The following is a 20,841-nucleotide window of genomic DNA, read 5'->3' as shown; positions in this document are numbered from 1 at the left end:
TATAACTTGATATGTATGAATTTGGCATTTTTTTTTATTCAATAAATAATTTTGGTGCAAATAAATTTGATTGATCACGTGACAATTTTTTTTTTCGTTAACATTATTGTATAATGTTACAACCCTAAATTTTTTTTTTTTTTTTTTTTGGCAGTTTTATTTCTAATTTTGAAATGAATGATGATGATGTGTACCTGTGTGAGTCATCATTGATCGTGTGTGTACATGCGTAGTACAACATACGTGGTCTACCAACATAAATGTGACGTAGTAGTAATGTATATAACCAACCACGATTATGATCACCATCCACTAGATGGCCATACTGTTTTTTTTTATTTGAAAATAAAATACGAAAAAAAATTTTTTTTCAAGCCAATCTTTTTTTTTCCCGAAAAAAGTAAGAGAAAAAACTGGGGAAAAAATGCAAAAAAAAAAATTTCACAAAAACAAGAAATTAACCGATGGCTTATATAAAGTTGGACTAGAGTAAATATTATGACTGGAAATTAATTTTGACGATAAAATTTCACCAATTCCATATGACGATCAATCGATATTGACCAACGACGTTGTCGTTGTTTTTGTGCATTGATCGTATTATTATCATTCAATGATTGAACAACAACATGATTATTGTGTTTTGATGATTGCAATTGAAAATTGATGTTTTTCATCTTTTTTGTTACCGTTGCCGATGATTCCGGTATTGGACATGATCGTATCGAACGAATTTGATCCATTGATGATTGTGGATCATCAGATGATTGTTTATTATTGAATTTGCGACATAAATAGGCTTGTTCTTCATTCAAAATGATTGCTTTTAATTGATCAAAATCAATCATCGAACGACTGATTGTATTTAGATCACATTTACAACCGAAATTCGAACGAATCCAATAATCAAGCCAATATAATTCGCTAGGCATTCCATGCATCACCAATTTAAGTAATGGACCAACATCTTCTTGTTGTTCAAGCTCAGGAAAATATTTTCTCATCACCAGTTCAAATTCATTTAGATATTCATAACATTTGCCAATTTTTGCTCGTTTTAGATTCGATAATAATTCATAACGATTATTGGAATTTTTTTTGAAAACAAATTCCTTCACTTGTTGCTGTTTCTGGGGTCGTTGTTGTTGTTGTTGAACAATAGGTTCAGGAAGACTACGAAATGCTTTAATTGTGGGACTAGGTGGATCTTTGGCCGATTTATCAGATTTTTTTGCACGATCATCACAAAATTGTTGCCAAAATTCTTTGGCCATTGAAAATGATTCACGACGTTCGATTCCATTTTCATGATCATCATCATTACGATGATTAATTGGACTAGAATGACTTTCAAATGATCCGATACCAGAATCAAGACAAAGTGAATCGATAGAAATGTTATCATCTGATTGTGATTTTTGTGCCAATAATTTATCTGATTTCATCATCATCAGGCAATCGTCACTGTAATTTGAATATAATTTATCCAATGACCAATCGTCATAGTAATCAAAATCAATTTGTTTACAATGTCGACGATAACGACGTTTATTTTTAGCTTGACGATCATTTTTCAATTGTTGTTTATACACTGATGACGATGATTGAATTTTTCGATTACGTTTCGCTGTTGATTCTTGAAATAATTTACCAAGATTCCAATCATCAAACTCGATGATTGATGAAGATTTTTTAATCGTTGACGACAATGGGCGATCATTATTCTTATCGTCGTTATTGCCACCACCACCACCAAACCATTCATCCCAACAACCAACATGAAAATCATCATCATCCAGCACAGATTCAGATGATTGATTAGCTATGATTTTTTCATAATTGAATTTTAATTAATTTTAAATCAATCAAAATTGATTAAATTTTTCAAACCTTTTTTCGGTGTACGAAAAATATGTTCCAATGTTGTTGTCCATTCATCGGAATCAAAATGAACACTGCCACTAATAGGACGATCCAATTGATAACGATGACGACGTCCACGACCACGTTCTGGTTTATTTTGAAATGGTATTGATTCCTGTCCAGATGAATTGGATCCACCAATAATGGTGACAAATGATTCATTGGAAATATCACCGATAATTTCATCAATAAATTTATCATTCATATCACAACGAATAATGTAATGACGTGAAGATTGATGACGATTATGATTGATAGATTTTTTCATTGAATCATTTCTAGTGAATGAAATTGTTTCTGAACCAAATAAATGATCCAAATTACAAATAGATGAATTGATTACGGATATTTTTGAAACTTTATCAATATCGATATTATCTATATCACCGTCGCCACCACCACTTCCACCACCACCACTACTACTACAATGGCTACTTTCATCTGTAAAACGTAAACGAATCGGTTCCATTTGAAATACACTGCTACCATTATCTTCTGTATCATCGATGGCATCAAAATCTTCTAGTAATGGATTTTCATGTATTGTTGGCAACATTATTACTGATGATAATTCCTGATGGATCAATGTTTCAATCGGTTCATTTGATTTCAATGTTGATGATTGTTGTTGTTGTTGTTGTTGCTGCTGCTGGTGATGGTAGGAGTGGTGGCTTTCATCATCATTTATTATGCCGAAAAGATTCTTCAGAAATCATATTGTCACCAGTTTGTTGATTCAGATATTTTTGCTGTTGTGGTTGTTTCAATTGGTAATTTTTAATTTTTTTAAATTTTTTCGATTGTTGTCTACGAAAACAAGCAAAAAATGATGACATGAAAAAAAAATTTTTATAACAAAAAAAAACAACAACAAGATGAAAAACAATTGAAAGAAAGAAATAGAGACAGAAGGAGAGAGAGAGAGAGCGAATGGGATGAAAACTTTTTTCAATCAATAATTTTCTTTAAATAATGTTCGATCAGGCCTTTCTCTGTCTCTCTTTCTCTTTTGAAATTAATAATGTTCATCATCATCATCATCATAATCATAAAGTTCAAAATTTATAAATTTAAAAACTTGGAAAAAAAATTTTTAAACTTTAAACTTTTCCACATGTGATCATTATTATCATATCATCATCAATTTTTATTATTATATATGTGAAATAAATCGTACAATTTTTTTTTTGACATTTAAATTTTGACTTGTATGAAATGATCAAATGTTTTTTTTTTCTCTTTTCACCAACCGCAGAGCGCATATGAATTTTCCAAATGAAATAATATATTATATAGACAGTTTAATGGTGAAAATCAGCCAAAAATGGATATCAATCAATCTGAAATCTCAACAACAACAACAACAACAACGACGACGACGACGACGACGACGTTGAACAGAAAAATCCATCGATTCTCAGAGTCAAAAATTTTTTTTTGTGAGAAAAAAAAATGGAAAAAATCCGAAACTGTGAAAAAAAAATTTATTTATTTTTCCGCTACGTCAAGTTTTTTTTCCACAATTTCGGATTTCTCTTTCTGATTCATTCATTCATTCATTCGTTTCTCAAACTGATGAATGAATGAATGAATCGAAAAAAATGGCCAAAAATTACCGAATATTAAAAAAAAAGAAAAATCAAAACATTCCTGTGTTTGTTACAAATTTATTTATTTATTTTTTTTACGTGGACAAATTTCATTTATGAATGGAAAAAATGAATGAATGAAGAAACCAGTGGAAAGAGAAACCAGTTTCAATCATCGTCAATGATCGATATAATCGATATATCGACACACATGTATCTACTATTCTATGACGCTAACGTTTGTGAGTAACTGCAACTTTTACACTCGCCAAGTGCTTGCACTGTGTATTAACTTGGCATTTGATGCGGGGAAGCTGAGCCGGCCATTCCTGCTTATTTTCAGTACAAACATAACTATTTAGTATGAGCTACTCAGTGTGTGTTGTGTGTGTGTGTGTGTCTGAACATATCGAACAGTGGGGAAAACTTTTGAATGCCGCTGAACAGTTCGTCCAGCTAAGAAGTAGAAGTCGCTTCCAAAGAAACGCATTCTGTGGTATGTAGCTTTGACAAAGCTTTTTTTCATTGTTCTAGCTCAGCACACGTTGCTGCAGCTTTTGCATCCAATAGATGGTGCAGTCATTCAATAGAACATAGAAAGAGTTCGAATTCGAATTTTTCGAATTGATTATTGTGATAATACATGTGGCACGTGATTTTCATTTTGTGTGCCTGTGTGAGTGTGTATTTGATGATGAAATCTTGCCTGAAGACTGCATTCATTGGAATGATTTTTTCTGTTTTTGTTCCCGTGATCTATGATCTACTCATCGTTTGGTAAGTTATTTCGGTTATTTAACCTGATTATACCTAAAATACCTGATAACTTTTTTCATTTAAAATAAAGAAAATGGAACATTTACGATATTGCAGAAAGCCACAGCGGTTGACGATTCAATGTTGAGTGTCTTCATGCGATAAACCCACAAGGTTATCCTATAGGATCTATAGAGACAAACTTGGATTAAACATTGGATCGATTATCATGTTCAGTCGCAATATTGAACCACAAAGTGGTTTGCTCAATGGCACGCGTTTATTTGTCACTTAACTAAATAGACGCAGCATTGAAGCTCGAATATTGACACAGAGGCTATGATTCATTTTGCAGCAAAACGATCGAGATCCTAAGCTACCATTCAAATTGGTGCGTGGAGAATTTCCTGTCGTATTGGCTTTTAATGAAAAATTATCATTTAATGAAAAATTTCCAATAATTCTCATCGATAAATCAATCGTCAGAGATTTGTTAAAAGAAATTCACATTAATCTTTTCCATGGTGGCATATTTCGAACAATAGAAGAAATTAAGAAAAATTTTTATATTCCAAAGTTATATTTTTTAGTGAAAAGTGTAATCGCCCATTGTCAAAAGTGTCAAAGATTAAAGGGGAAAGCTTATGGTTTTGAACCACCACCATTGCCTAAGGAAAAAAATGCTAATACCAAAAAAGGCATTCTGCAACATCAGAATCGATTTATTCATAACAGCTCTGACAATTAATTAATGTTTTAAGGGCAATCTTTCGAAAAAATAAGTGTGTACCTTCCTACACCAGTATTGCAACATGGAATGATTTATGTGGCTTTTTGCCGCTGCAAAAATCCTAATCCTAATAATCTAAAGATTTTTGTTCAGGAAATCGAGGAAAAGATCAACAATGACCACAGTATCTATAGTATAGATTCTATACCAAAAATATCGTATTTCTTCAACTTATCGATTAGCAATAATAATTATGCTGTTCGGTGTACGCAACTTTTTCAAAGGTATCAGGTGCAATGCACAAGTGATGGCTGACCCTGCGGTACCAAACCGAATGCCACCGTCAGGCACGAAGCGTTAAAATTGACACCTTTGACTGGATACCAAGCAGGGGGGCGGCGCAGCCGCCACCCCTGCGGGTATCCAGCTCTATTGACCTCAAGAATTCATACCTTTGGCTGGGTACCAAGCAGGGGGGGCGGCGCAGCCGCCACACCTGCGGGTACCCAGCTATATTGACCGTCAGGAGTCAGCCCCGCAGGGCCAGCCTGGGGCAGGCGCGAAGCGCCTGTACCGGGCTGGTATTATATATAAATAGTCTGCCACAAAAAGTGTTGTAAAAATTGTCTGTGTATGTGTGTGTGTGTGTGAAATTTATATATTCGATAAAAATGATGATGATGATGATGATAATAATAAACTAACGAATAATAATAATAAGAGAAACGCCTATTTAAATATTTTGATGATGATGATGATGGATAATAATAACCGGATGTATTCGTTCATTTGTTCGTTTGTTGGCATTATAATTCATCAATCATCGTGATGATGATTATTATCTGATTATGTTTTCTTTGTGATATCATATCATATCATCATCATCATCATCATCATCATCATCATAACTATATATAATCAATTAACATATCAGTGACAAAATCACCATTAAATCATTGCAATCAATCACAATGTTTTTGATGGTTACTTGGTCGACCACATTTTATCCACATTTTTTTTTTATTTTATTATCATCAGAAAATTTTTGTTGTTGTTGTTGTTGTTGTTGTTTTCACCTACATTTTTTGAACCAAAAAAAAAAATTTTGAATATGAAAATTGATTGAACATCAACATCAACATTATTATTATTATTATAACATAACCTGTTGCATAGCAATGTTTTTTTTTCTTTTCCTTTCCATTTTTATACACACACACACACACATTTATGATTGATGCTTGCTTTCTAAAAAAAAAAAAAATCGGATTGGCAATCATCATCATCGTCATCGTTGTTTATAGATTTTGACAATTTTTCTTTTTTTTTCCACTTCTTTTTTTTTCCTTTTAATCAATCAAAAAACATTTACATTATTTGAGATCATTGGAAAAAAACCATGCATCATCGTTGTTTGTGTGGTCGATTGTTTGGTTGATTGTTTTTTTTTCTGTTCTGTTCCGCTTTTTTGTTTTTTGTTTTGTTTTTGCCCCCCCTTCCACAACTTTCTTCTGGTTGTTGTTGTGGCTATTTTAATCGTTAAAAACTGCCATATTTTAAGCCAGAACAAGTGAAAGAGAGAAGAAAATCGGTTGAAATTTTTTTTTTATTTTATTGAGAAAATAAAAAAAAACCGGCAATAAAAATTGACATGCGCAATGCGATGAATTATTATCGATATTTTCAATTTTGTCTGTTTCATCAATCAAATTGAACAAACTGAACAACAGTTGCAATCATCAAATATAATACAGTGACATCTCGGATCTCAAAAGTCGTCGTTAAATTTTTTTTTTTTTTTTTTTTAATATTTCCAGACAGGTATATATATATACACCTTTGAATTGAGAAAAAAAAAGGAAAAAAAATTTTTTATCCAATCTTATAATTCTCGTTGTGAAAAATACATGTTGTTTATCGATGGTAGTAGTAGTAGTAGCAGTAGCAGCAGTAGTAGTAGTAGGGGTGGTGGTGGTGGTGTTTGTTGTAGTAGTAGTATACTATAGTAAACCATGAATTGGTTATATCCAAAAATATATAAAAAAAAAATCAAAGAGGGATGTTATGATGGAGATGAAGAGATGGGAGGGGCAACCGAAATTGAAAGTTTTTTTTTTGTTTTCATGAATATATAAAATATATACAAGCCACATACTGTGAATGATGGGAGAAAAACAAACGGCAAACTTTCTCTTCAACAACAACCAAAAAAAAAATACCTTGAATATTGATGATGGTGGTGGTTCATCGTTGATGATTTCACTGTGTTTTTTTTTTAGTGTCTGATCGTCGTCAATCAACAACAACAACCACTAGTTGCACATTTTTATTATTATTATTAGCAGTTGTATAATAATTTGGTTTTTTTTTTGTTGGTTTCACATTTCGACGACGATTTCGATCCAATAAAGCAACGAATAAAAAAAAAAAGAAACAAACACAAATCTATAGATTTCGAATCGTCAATAGTCACAACATTTGTTCATCATTTTTTTTGATGTGTGTGTGTGTGAAATTTTGAAAATTTTTTATTTTCCTGTTGAATTTCACTGTTTTTATTTTGTTTGTTTTTATCTGGTGTCCGTTTTTTTTTGTCTCTGTGTGTGTATGTGTGTGTGTGTAAATGTGGATTACACACACACAATTCATTTTGTGTTTGTGTTCGTGTTTTTTTTTTTTAAATCTTCATCCGAATACCCGGTGAAACTGAAGAAAAAATAAAACATCCCGGCAACAATCAGTGAAATAAAAAAGAGGGTAAGTTTTTTTTCTGTTTGTTTGTTCAAATTTCCAGATCCAAATCCAATGATGATGATTGTGTGTGTGTGTGTATAATCGATCAAATTGATCAATCGACGAACAAACAAAAATCCCATATATTTGATTTTTATTGTCATTGTTGTGTGTTTGTGTGTGTGTGTATACTGAAATGCTATTGTTATCCATTATTATTGTCCCTTTTTTTCATAATAATTATAATGATGATTGTTGTTGTTATTTGTTAAAGATGAAAATGATGATTGGATCAATGTTTTTTTTTGTTTCATTCGATTCATGCTAGAATTTTGATTCGTCATCATCATCATCATTTCTGATTATTCACTTGTGTGTGGGTGTGTGCGTGTGTGCGTGTGTGATTTGCTGTTTTTTTTTCTTTGTTAAAAAAACGGCATTTGTTTTATTAGATGCTCATTCGTTTTGTTTGGTTTTACATTGACATTTAAACAAATGAAAAATTGATGTTTTCAAGATTCAATGGAATTTTGTTTTGTTTCATCATTACTTCTACTATATAGTGTTGCTGCTGCTGCTGCTGCCGATGTTCAATTTTGTTATTAATCATTGCAATCATCATCATCATATAGATATGTATACACCGCAATGATATATGGTTGAAACCAGAAAAAAAAACAAAACCAAACGAAAACAAAAACGACCAGTAACAACAACAACAACATCAATGATGAATTCCAATGAATTTTGTTGAACAAAAAGACAAATTGTATTGTACAATAATAAAAAAAAACAAAATCTAATGACTAATCTGATGATGATTAATTACAATTCTCGATTATGATCATGATGATGAATTGGAACAATTTGAAAAATCGAATTGAATACACACACACACAACATTTCATTTTATCATCGTCGTAGTCATCATCAATACCATACATCAATCAATGATCAATGATCAGTGATCAATGATATTAAAAAAAAAAAAACATTGACAAAATCAACATAGAAAGAGTGAGAGAGAGAGAGAGAGAATGGAAAAATAGGAAAAATTCAAATTTGCAATAATAATAAAAATATCATTATAATCCATTCATTACATCAATATAGCGGCAATATTATTATAATACATAGATCGAAATCAAAATCGAAAAAAAAACTATCATGTCGTTGTTATCGTAACGTTTTTTTTTCTCTCTTTACCCATTATGATAATAATAATAACAACAACAACAACAACAACAATGATGATGATGATGAAAAATGGCATTTTATTATCGATGCAATGATCATCATCGATGTTGTTGTTTGATGATGATGATGATGATGATGATTGTTATCGTTATGGCTACCAAAAAAAAAGAAAAAAAAATTTTTTTTCTTTTTTTTTTGGCCAAATATGCAAATGGATTGTTTGTTTGTTTGTATGGCTGCCTGCTTGGTTGCCATTTGTTTGTTGTTGTTTTTTTTGTTACCATTCATTCATTTGAATATTATAAGTGAGCAAAATGAATGAATTTTGAACGAATGAAAACATAGACACACTAGGACAATAGCTAAAAAAAAAAAAAATTTTTTTGATGATGATGATAATGTGTGTGTGTGGTGTATGGCAAAATATTTTGATGAAATCCAAAGAATAAAAAAAAAATCCATGTGCATGATCAACTTCACCGGAAGAGGTGCGGCAATCATCATCATCATCATCATCGTAGTTGTTGTTGTTGTGTTGTTGTAACGGTTTATTATTATTGTAGAAATAGGAAAAAAAACCAGATTTTTTTTTCTTCTTTTATTTCCACAAACCACAAATCATCATCACTGTATGTCTATTGTTTTTTTTCCCTTTCCTTTCAATGTTTTTTTTTTTTTTTTTTTTTTTTTTTTTTGGTCATTTGCATACATACATTCGTTTTGTGTTTTCAATGTTGTTCAGTATTTGTTTTTCTCTCAGTGTTTCATTCATCATCATCATCATCATCATCATCGTCATTTTTAAATATTATCATTCATTAATAATGATGATGATGAATGAATGAATGAAAACCAAAAACAAAACAAAACAAAAAAACAACGGCACACGACAATAAAAAACCAAAAAAAAAAAAAATGATTAATCAATCAAATGGTACAATCGATTAATTTTCAATTGATCAATGATCATGTTCAATCAATGATCATTCATGTGTTTCTACAATACCAATCAGTCAGTATATATTATTATTATTTGAATTTATCAATCAAATCGAATCGAATCAATCAAAATTTTTTCAATTCAAAAACAAAAACAAAACAAAACAAAAAAAACATTGTCACAGACAGTCTCTTGTGGTTGTGTGTGTGTGTGTGTGTTTTGTCTGTCTCAATTTTTTTTTTAAATATAAAAAAAAGAAAAAAATTTTGGTTTTTCAATTGTCTCCAAAATGTATGTATAGGTATTTGTAAACCAATCCTAGAAATCATGTTCAACACGTTTTCTTTACACCAATTTACTCAATTGATCATGATGTATTCAACAATACAGACAGAAATGATGAATTAATTGATTTTTCAATCATCATTTGCACAACACATGTTGTTGTTGTTGTTGTTGTTGTCTTCCTTGAATTGCACATCACACACAATTATATTGGTTGGTTATTGATGATCAAATGATAATTGATTAATTGCAATGAAAAAACAAAAAACAAAACAAAAAAAATTTTCAAAACATTAATTTTTTAGCCTTGAAAACTTATCACATTGTGAATTTAATATCAAAAATGATCCAGTGTGTGTGTGTGTGTGTATGTCATTCACTTTCCTTCAAATCGGTTAATCAGTTTTTTGTTTTGTTTTGTTTTTTGATAATGCACTTGCAACCAAAAAAAAAAAAAAAAAAGTATCCAGTTGTTTTTTGTTTCTCTAAAAAACAAAAAAAAAACTATTTCTGGAGAAAGAGCGAAAAATCACATCCATCCATCCATCCATCTCTCTGATTTATGTATGCTAAAATTAAGTTATCATGATCATAATCATTGATGATCAAGTAGTAGTAGTAGTATCATCCATCATTGGTCATCAATGGTCATCATCATCATCATCATCAAAAAAAAAAAATTGATGATTGGTCGTTGTTTTTTTTTGTTTCAGTTGTAAATTTTTTTCACCATCCCAACAAAAGTGAAAAGATTCAATTTTCATATGCTATTATTAGAATGCAAAACATGATTTTGTTTCTGTTTTTTTTTGTAAATTTTATATATCATGACTTGATTATGATCAAATTTCAAAGTTTTTTTTTGGTTTTGGATGCCGTTATTTTTTTTTTTTTTTTTTTTTTTTTTTTTTTTTTTTTTTTTTTTTTTTTTTTTTTTTTTTTTTTTTTTTTTTTTTTTTTTTTTTTTTTTTTTTTTTTTTTTTTTTGACGACGACGACGACCAATCCATCATTTAATCTGTCATTCACCTTGTTGTTGTTGTTGTTGTTTATCATCATCATTTTTCAATTTTTTTTTAATCCGGTTCAATTTTTGTTGTTGTTGTTGTTGTTGTTGTTCCTTTGACCATATATATTTATATATACCGGCAATTTATACGTCTTTTTGTGTGTGTGTGTGTGTGTGTGTTAAACCTGATGATCTTTGTGTATATACGAAAATAAATTTCATTTTCAACAAACATCATCATGTCTTGTTTTTTTGGTTTTGGTTTTGTTGTTTCACATTTAAAATTCTGAATTTTTTTTTTACATTTACACAAGTTGTTGAACATGTGTGTGATACAATAAATTTTTTTTTTACGAGCTCGCGTGGGTGAAATAAAGTACAGTAATACCCCGCTTAACGCTGCCCCGTTTAGCGCTGATTCGATATAACGCTGTACAATTACCCTACATTACATTACATTGTTACATTGTATATGAAGGGTAAAAATGCATTATGTAAAAATAGACCCGCTTAGCGCTGTTTCGCTTAACGCTCAGAATTTTTGTAACGTAACCCCCGCGTTAAGCGGGGTATTACTGTAGTATATTTCATCATCATCATCATCATCATCATTAAAAGTTTTGTTTTTTGTTGTTGTTGTTGTTGTTGTCGTTGTTGTTGTAGCTGTAAATCCTTAATGATGATGTGTGACCTTTTTTTCCAAAAAAAAAAAAAAAATCCACTTCACAGTGATTATGTTATGGCGATGAGTGAAATTGAATGAACAGAAAAAAATTTTAACCCATAAAAGGTGCCGCTGTATTTTGGTTGTCATTTTTATTTTCAATTACATATTTCATCATCTGATTCATCATCATCATCATCGTGATTATTTTGAAAGAAATTTTAAAATTTCACATTTTCATTTTCCTTTTTTGTTTGTTGTTGTTTTTTGGGTTTTATGATTTAATAGAAATTTTTCCTTTTCCTTTGCCTTTTCTTTTTGTTTTTTTTGTACGTGTGTGTGTGTGCGTGTTGGCAAGGTGATTGATCAATGTGTCAATGTGTGCGTGTTTGTTGATGTCATCATCATCATCATCATCAATCCATGATCAAGGATTGTTTTCATGTCTTTTTTTTCCTTTTTCTCTCTTTCAAAAATGAATCATCGATTGTATTGATTTATTGGAAAAAAAATTAATCTATATGACATGTGCGTGTTTGTTTTGTTTTTGTTTTTTACCGTTTGTTGAAATGTAAATTGTTCGTCTGTTTGGTTTCTGCGAAAAACCTTTATCAGATGTTTGACGATTGTTGTTGTTGTTGTTGTTGTCGATGAATGATGATATCAATTATAAACACGCACATCATCTTGATGTGACATAATAATAATGACCACTTTCACGTTGTTTTTGTTGTTGTTGTTGTTGTTGTTGTTGTTGATGACAAAATCTCATCTTTTTTCCAGTGTATTTCAATCATCATCATCATCAAATGATTATGATTGAAATTCGTTTTTTTTTTCATTTTTAATTACTGTCCATTGTGTTTTTGAATGAAACAACAATAAAAAATATTTAAATTTCAATTGTACATTTTTTACCATGAAATTCATGACTTGAATTTGTTTTTGTTGTTGTTGTTGTTGTTGAAATTGATATGTATCACCATTATCGTTATCATGATCTAAAAATCTTTCTCGTGTATATGTGTGTGTGTGTGTGTCGATCCATTCGTTCGTTTGTTCAAGTTTGTTATCAATGATGAACGAAACAAAACAAAAAAAAAATGCAAACAATTCCAATTGCTATTGCTTGTTGTCAGAAAAATTTTTCCCTTGACAACCAAATCAAAAAAAAAAACAGAAAAAAACAATCTGTTAATGTGTTTGCGTGATAGAAAAGAGAACATTTATAAAAATCAAATTATAGCAATCATCATCATCATCATCTCTTGGAAATCCGGATGTCAAGCTTATTATTGTTGTTGTTGTTGTTACTATTGCTATTATTGTTCTGGTTGTTCCAGCAACCGAAATCAGAAATTTTTTTTTTTTGCTAGCAAATTCCTTCTTTAAAAATAAACCGGAACCATTTTACACTAACTAATCCAATGATGATAATTTTCTTCTTTTTTTTATTATTATTTTTATGATTGATGATTAATTGTGATTGATGAAATAGGATTGTCCGCTCTTTATTTAATCGAACGCGCTATATTTATTTAATCATCACCATTTTATTATATATATTACGATGATCATGGATCACACGCACTCACTGTATCTTGTTATTCACTTTCGCTCTCTCTCTCTCTCTCTCTCTCGATAATTATATCGGATTGATGATGACCAGACAGGTGCCCATTATTATTCAATTTAATATAAAAATGCAAAAAAAAAAAACTTTAGTGACCCAGATAATGATGATGACGAACAGTTATGTTTCGGTTATTCTCTCTCTCTCTCTCTCTCTCTCTCTCTCTCTCTCTCTCTCTCTCTCTCTCTCTCTCTCTCTCTCTCTCTCTCTCTCTCTCTCTCTCTCTCTGGTTGTTGCTTGTTTTTTTTCTGCAAAACACCAAAAAAAAACAAGTAAAAAAAATTTAAATTTAATCACACTATCTTTCAATTTGTTTGAAAATGAAAAAAATTCACACATTCTCATCAATCAATAAGAAATTCTAGGTTTAAAATTTTCATTTCCGTTTTTGTTATTCATTACACGGAATAACATTAATTGTACACCAAAATGATCAAAATAGATTTGTTGATGTAAATATCAAATCTAATAAAAAAAAACAAAAGATTAAAGGTGTGAATGTTGTTGTCGTCATCGTCGTTTTTTGCGTGTGTGTGTGTGTGTGTGTGTGTCTTTGTCTGTGACGGAAACATAAAAACCAGCCAAATTTGCATCATTCATGATGATTTTTTTTTCAAACAAACAAGACAGAGAGAGAGAGAGAGAGAGAGAGAGAGAGAGAGAGAGAGAGGAGAGAGAGAGAGAGAGAGAGAGAGCGAGAGAGGTGCAAGAGGATAAAAACAAAACACGTGAAATTCAATTCAATTTTTGGATAACATCAATGTGTGTGTGTGTGTGTGTGTGTGTGTGTGTGTGGGTGGATGAATGGATTATTGTGTCTCGTGTTTTCTTTTTCTTCTTCTCCTTTTAAAACGTTTTACGTTTGTTTTTTTTAAAAAAATTTTATTTTCATAGTAATAATAATAAATGGTGGGCGTTGTTGTTGTTTAATCCTATTTTTTTCATATTTATTCCATCATTATTGTTTTTTTGTTACAATGATAAATCATCCGGAAAAAAAATTGTGTCAAGATTGCTTTTTTATCTGTTTTCTTCTTCTTGACTTTAATAATAATTCAATTATTGTTTCTGATAAACCAGAGAGAGAGAGAGAGAGAGAGAGAGAGAGAGAGAGAGAGAGAGAGAGAGAGAGAGAGAGAGAGAGAGAGAGAGAAAAAAGATTCATGTTTAATGCATAACTGTTTTTCGAACGGTGAAAATTATATCATCATCATTATCATAATCGTCATCATTTTTCTTTCGATAGATCAAATGTTTGTATTCAATGATTGATTGATTGATTTTTTTTTTGCAATTTGTTTCGTGATTATCGATTTTCAATGTATATTTATCATTGTCATTGTGTTTTTGTTGTTGTTGTTGTTAGAAAATATTTTTTATTATTGAAACTTAAACAACAACGGAAACAAATAAACACCTTCAACATTTTTTGTTTTTCACTTTTTTTTGGTAACAATAAAAAAAATGAAAATGAAATGAAATGAAAATCTATGTCATTCACGATTTTATCATCGTAAAGAAATTTTTTTTGTTTTTGTTTTTTTGATGATAAAATAAAAACAAAAAAAACACAAGCCATTTGATTTCATTTTTGTTCGTTCATTCAACCTGATTGATGATGATGATGATGATAGACCGGAAAACTAAAAAAAAAAAAAAACAAGCCGGTTAACTCACACTAATGGATACACTGGATACCAGATTAGACGGTATCCACAATGTGTGTGTGTGTGTGTACATGTCAGTGAAAATTACCGTAATAATCCAAATATATATTATATGCAAGTCATCACACCAACACAGACCGGAAATGGAAGTTTTAAATTGAATTTTGTTTATGTTTGAATATATACCGATATACAATCTGTCTGTGTGGATTTTTGTTCTTGTTGCCACCGGGGGAAAAAAAACAAAAAAAAAATTCACACATTTTCAATTTCATTGGCATCATCGTTGACAAAATTTTTTTTTTTTACTGTCTCTACCTGTATTTTGTTTGGTTGTTTGTTTATCTTGGTGTGGTGTGGTGTGGTGATAATTTTTTTCTTCTTCTTCTTTAAATTCATTTCTTCCTTCTTTTACAATTATTATCTTTGAAAACACACACACACACACACAGACACACAAAACAAACACATAAAAATTTATACATACACATTGATCGATCGATCGATCATTCTCGATCAATCATTGAATGAATGAATCAATCAAATGTCCATTGATTATGAGCATGCGCTTTTTTGAAATTTTTGATTTTATTCATCACATCAATGATGATGAATGCAACGTCAACAGCAATTATTATTATCATCATCATCATCATTTCGCCAATATAAATATCGAAATCAATGATGATAAAGTGAACATCGACTAAATCACACACACATACATACCACAGTAACCAACCAACCAACCAACCAACCGAACAAACAAAAAACGACGACGATGATGATGATGATGAAAAAAAACCGAAAAAAATTTTCTTTCGTTCGTTCATAATCATCATCATATTTTTTAAACCAGAAATTGTTGTAGCTTTGTGTGTGTGTGGTGAATGAAAAAAAAAACAACAACGATCGAAATATCGAACTATCAGCCACTACTACCATAATTATTGTATATACCACCACACCACAAAAATTGTTGCTTGCTCACTAAAAAAAAAAAAAAAAATTTTTCTTTCTCTTTCTATACTTTTTTTTCCATTAAATGTAAGCATGTGGAAGAAGCATTGTGTGTGTGTGTCGACAAATATATTTGATTAACAAGTGTGTGCCACGAGTGAGTGGTTGTTGAGTATTACGCGGCAATAATAATGATGTTTATGAACGGTCCATGTACTCGCTATGGTTAAAATATATTGATGATGATAAAGATGATGATGAGACATATGTTTTATATGGTGATGATGATGATCGTCAAGTTAATTTACGTTGATGTTTGTCAATTTTTTATTTTTTATTAATATTTCATTATTATTGTCTGTCTGTGTCTGTGTCTGTGTATGGTATGGTATGGTATGGTGATGATAATGTGCTCAAATAAAAACGACCACAAAATTGAAATATAAATTTTCATTCCAATTATAAATTTTTGTTTTCTTCATATTTTAATCATCAAATCACATCACATTCAAAATTCAATTCAATTTCAATTAATCGAATTTCTTCTTATATTTATTATTTATTATCAACAGGTGGTTTTTTCACTCTCTCTTTCTCTCCGTGTGTGTTTGTGTATGTCGTCTGTGTCCACTTTGATTTTAAATTTTTTTTTTGGTTTTTTTGTTGTGAAAATTCTTTTATTGTGAGAAAAGTGAATTGCTAACAAAAAAAAAAAAATTTTCGTCTTGTTGTTTTGAAAACACAAGAAAAATCAATAAATACACAATTATCTGGTGGCGGTAAGTGTTTAACATTTCACCATTTTATATTGTGTGTGTGTAAAATATTTGTAAAATAACAAAATGATGAATCATCATCGTCGTCTTTTTTTCTGGGTTCAATATATATATCTATTTGTGACCTATCGGTCAATTTTTTCCATACACACATACATTTTTTAATCAAATTTCCAAACATTTTCCAATTACAATTTTTGCTCATTTATTACGCCTGTTCCAGATACATCAATCAATCAAAGACAATACAGAAAGCTCAAATATCACATAATTAATTATTGTTTTTTTTTCATTCATTTCATTCATTCATTTCTTACCATTGCCATTTATAATCGTAGAAAGAAAAAAAAAATTAGACAGACAAGCCAAAAAGACAGATGGAACATACATACACACAGAGAGAGAGAGAGAGAGAGAGAGAAAAAAAATTAAATTAAATTTGATCTGCCATCATCATCATCATTATCATCTTTGAAGGGCGACAATAATAATATTTTTTTGGCGACAAGAAAAAATCATTTTTGTGTTTGTGTGTGTGTGTGTATGTATGTTTGAGATTAAAAAAAAAAAATACCACCAACAATCATTAATGAGTGTATAATATATCGGTATTTGTGTGTGTGTGTGTGTGTGTGTTTCATGATCTCTTCTTTCCATCTTTATTATTTTTTTTTTTTATTAACTATCTATAATATATACAGAGAGGGAGAGAGAGTAAGAAACGATAGCATCATCGATCAATATCAGTCAATTTTCTTGTGTGTGTATATCATATTGCGTTCATTTTCCGTTTAGGCATTTTTTTTCTTTTCATAAAATTTTCTTTGTTCTTTGTTTCCAATATATTCCTGATATTGAATTCTGTTCTAATCTTTTCATATTTTTTTTTTGTCTCACAGATTCACATTCCAAACTCGATATTGGTTCGTGATTAAATTTCCAAATTAATTAGCATTTTTTTGTCTTGTCTCCAATCTCAATTGTTTATCATCAATATTTTAAAAAATTAACAAAATGCCACGAGCAATCAATGTACGTGTTACAACAATGGATGCCGAGTTGGAATTTGCCATCCAACCGAGCACAACTGGCAAACAATTATTTGATCAGGTAGTGAAAACTATTGGCTTACGTGAGATATGGTTTTTCGGTCTACAATATACGGATTCTAAAACCTATACAACATGGTTGAAATTGAATAAAAAAGTCATGTCACAAGATGTGAAAAAAGATAATCCATTACAATTTAAATTTCGTGCCAAATTTTTTCCTGAAGATGTTCAAGATGAAATTATTCAGGACATTACATTGGTAAGTGATCCTGTTGATTGTTTTTTTTTCTTTAAAGTGAATAATTGAATTTGTTTTTTTTTCAGCGTTTGTTCTATTTGCAAGTAAAAAATGCAATATTAAGCGATGAAATCTATTGTCCACCTGAAACCTGTGTATTATTGGCATCATATGCTGTACAGGCAAAATATGGTGATTATAATCCCGAAGTACATCAAGATAATTGCCTACAGAATGATCGTCTATTGCCACAACGTGTTGCTGATCAACATAAATTGACACGTGAAGAATGGGAAAAACGTATTACAGAATGGTGGCAAGAACATGGCGGTATGGCACGTGAAGATGCTATGATGGAATATCTTAAAATTGCTCAAGATCTAGAAATGTATGGTGTTAATTATTTTGAGATTAAAAACAAGAAAGGTACTGAATTATGGCTAGGTGTTGATGCGCTTGGTTTGAACATCTATGAAAAGGATAATAAATTGACACCAAAAATTGGTTTTCCATGGAGTGAGATTCGTAACATTTCATTTAATGATAAACGTTTTGTTATCAAACCGATTGATAAGAAATCACCGGATTTTGTTTTCATTGCTCCACGATTGCGTATCAACAAACGTATATTGGCATTATGTATGGGCAATCATGAATTGTATATGCGACGACGAAAACCGGATACGATCGAAGTGCAACAGATGAAAGCACAGGCACGTGAAGAGAAATCGGTTAAAAAACAGGAACGTGAAAAATTGATGAAAGAAATGAAAGCACGTGAAATGGCCGAAAAGAAACAACAAGAATATGAAGATCGTATCCGCCAGATGCAAGAAGAAATTGAACGTCGTGAACGTATCCTTACGGAAGCTCAAGAAACTATTCGACAATTAGAGGAACAATTACGTCGTGTACAATTGGCCAAAGAAGATATGGAACGACGTTCAAAAGAATTGGAAGAATTGTATTCCAAATTGGCTGAATCCAAACAAATGGAACAAGCTGAACGTGAAAAATTGGAAGAAGAAGTACGTGCAAAACAAGCTGAATATGAACGTGTCCAAGAAGAGGTACGGGCAAAAGAAGAGGAAACAAAACGTTTACAAATTGAAGTGGATGAAGCACGTAAACGACAGGAACAATCGAAAGCAAATCTGGCAGCGGTAACTGAAACGCCACAGAATCATCATGTTTTTGAAAATGATCATGAAGAAAATGATGATGAATTGACTAATGGTGATGGTATGAGTTTTGATTTCACATATAAAGTTAAAAATTCTAATAATCCATTTTTTTAAAAAAAATTTCTTTGTAGTTGAAGTTCATTTCAATGGTGATGCTGATAGTGCTATCGACGTACCACGACCAGAAGAGGATCGAACAACTGCAGTATCGAAAAAGAAAGATCTTCAAGAACAGCTTAAGGTTTGTTGTTGTTGACATTTGATTAAAATTTTTTTTTCACTAATTTCTTTTTTTAAACACCATTATTATTATTATTATAGCAACTAAGCAAAGATCTTGCATTGAATAAAGATGATACAAAAGTAACGGCCAACGATAGGTTGCATCAAGAGAATGTTAAAATGGGACGTGATAAATATAAAACATTACGTGAAATTCGTAAAGGAAACACTATGCGTCGTGTTGATTATTTTGAAAATATGTAAACGTTGTGTTTGATCCAATCCAATCGAATCAATCAATCCATCCATCCAATCAATCAATTTATTTTAAAATTCGAACAAAAAAAAATATAAAAGACACCTACACACACACACACCTACATACGTATAATATTACCCTTACACATACACATTATTATTATTATTATTATTATTATCGATCATCAGAATCAATCAAACGAAGAAAAAAAAAATTCACAAACAAAACAACAACAAAAAAATATATAAACTATTTTGATACATCACAACTATTTCAACAGCAAGCAACACACACATTAATCTAATTTTTCATAATTTTTTTTTTCTTTTATGTTTTGTTACCCCTTTAATTATTTTGAATTTCGATTTGATTTGATTTGCATATTTTTTTTTTAAATGAATTACTAGACACGTGCTGCATACACAGACACAACACGATGATGATGATGATGATAAAATTTTGTTTTTTTATCGATTCTATTGCACAAACCATTATGAACACACACACACACACCACAGAAATACAGACACACCGAGATACTTGATGATGAAAAACATTCGCTATTTAATCAAATTTTTTTTTCACTCTCATTAATTAATTAATTATTAATTACTATTCCAATTTTTAATTAAAAAAAAACCAATCAATCAATCACACCTCGATCATGTTTTGTTACTCTTTATTATTTTTTTTTTTACTGTAGAAAATATTGTGACACACAACAACAACAACAAACACACATTCACCAAGTTTTTTTTTTTTTGATTCAGGATTTCGAAACAAGAGAAAAAAGAATTTTATCCCCCCCCCAAAAAAAAACAAACAAAAAAAATTGTCCAGATTTTTTTTTCATTATTTTTCATTTTTCATTTCATTCATTCCTTGATTCAATTTTTTTTTTGTTCATTTGTGCATTTTCAATTAGATTTTGAAATAATAAATGATGACTTAATGATTCTTCAATTTGAAAACACAGCTGTCATCTGTCCGCAGCGAAAAGAACCAATGCAACAACATTTTTTTTTTAA

The 20,841-nt window shown here is 30.4% G+C and overlaps 2 protein-coding genes across 9 annotated transcripts; one reads left to right on the top strand and one right to left on the bottom strand.

Moving 5' to 3' along the window:
- Nucleotides 1-296: 296 nt before the first annotated feature.
- On the bottom strand, nucleotides 297-2,928 carry LOC124498917 (uncharacterized). The gene is made up of 2 exons (XM_047062753.2): nucleotides 1,891-2,928; nucleotides 297-1,822 (listed from the first exon to the last, which is right to left on the bottom strand). Exons 1-2 carry the CDS (start codon nucleotides 2,477-2,479, stop codon nucleotides 510-512), a joined length of 1,902 nt encoding a protein of 633 aa, XP_046918709.2. The 5' UTR covers nucleotides 2,480-2,928; the 3' UTR covers nucleotides 297-509.
- Nucleotides 2,929-7,115: 4,187 nt separating this feature from the next.
- On the top strand, nucleotides 7,116-20,469 carry Moe (moesin). 8 transcript variants are annotated; one of them, XM_075731059.1, is made up of 6 exons: nucleotides 16,341-16,475; nucleotides 16,655-16,861; nucleotides 17,758-18,169; nucleotides 18,235-19,390; nucleotides 19,464-19,573; nucleotides 19,654-20,469. In XM_075731059.1, the coding sequence occupies exons 3-6, from the start codon at nucleotides 17,873-17,875 to the stop codon at nucleotides 19,816-19,818; spliced, it is 1,728 nt and encodes a 575-aa protein (XP_075587174.1). In that variant the 5' UTR covers nucleotides 16,341-16,475; nucleotides 16,655-16,861; nucleotides 17,758-17,872; the 3' UTR covers nucleotides 19,819-20,469. The 8 variants fall into 8 exon arrangements, with proteins under 8 accessions (XP_046919621.1, XP_075587178.1, XP_075587175.1 ...); XM_047063665.2 differs by lacking the exons at nucleotides 16,341-16,475; nucleotides 16,655-16,861 and adding an exon at nucleotides 7,116-7,755; XM_075731063.1 differs by lacking the exons at nucleotides 16,341-16,475; nucleotides 16,655-16,861 and adding an exon at nucleotides 7,118-7,755 and having other exon boundaries at nucleotides 18,235-19,384.
- The last annotated feature ends 372 nt before the right edge of the window (nucleotides 20,470-20,841 follow it).

The sequence above is a fragment of the Dermatophagoides farinae genome, chromosome 5, assembly GCF_024713945.1.
Source record: "Dermatophagoides farinae isolate YC_2012a chromosome 5, ASM2471394v1, whole genome shotgun sequence".
Lineage (NCBI taxonomy): Eukaryota > Metazoa > Arthropoda > Arachnida > Sarcoptiformes > Pyroglyphidae > Dermatophagoides > Dermatophagoides farinae.
Note: the sequence above shows the minus strand (reverse complement) of the source record. Positions and strands in the feature narration are given on the sequence as shown.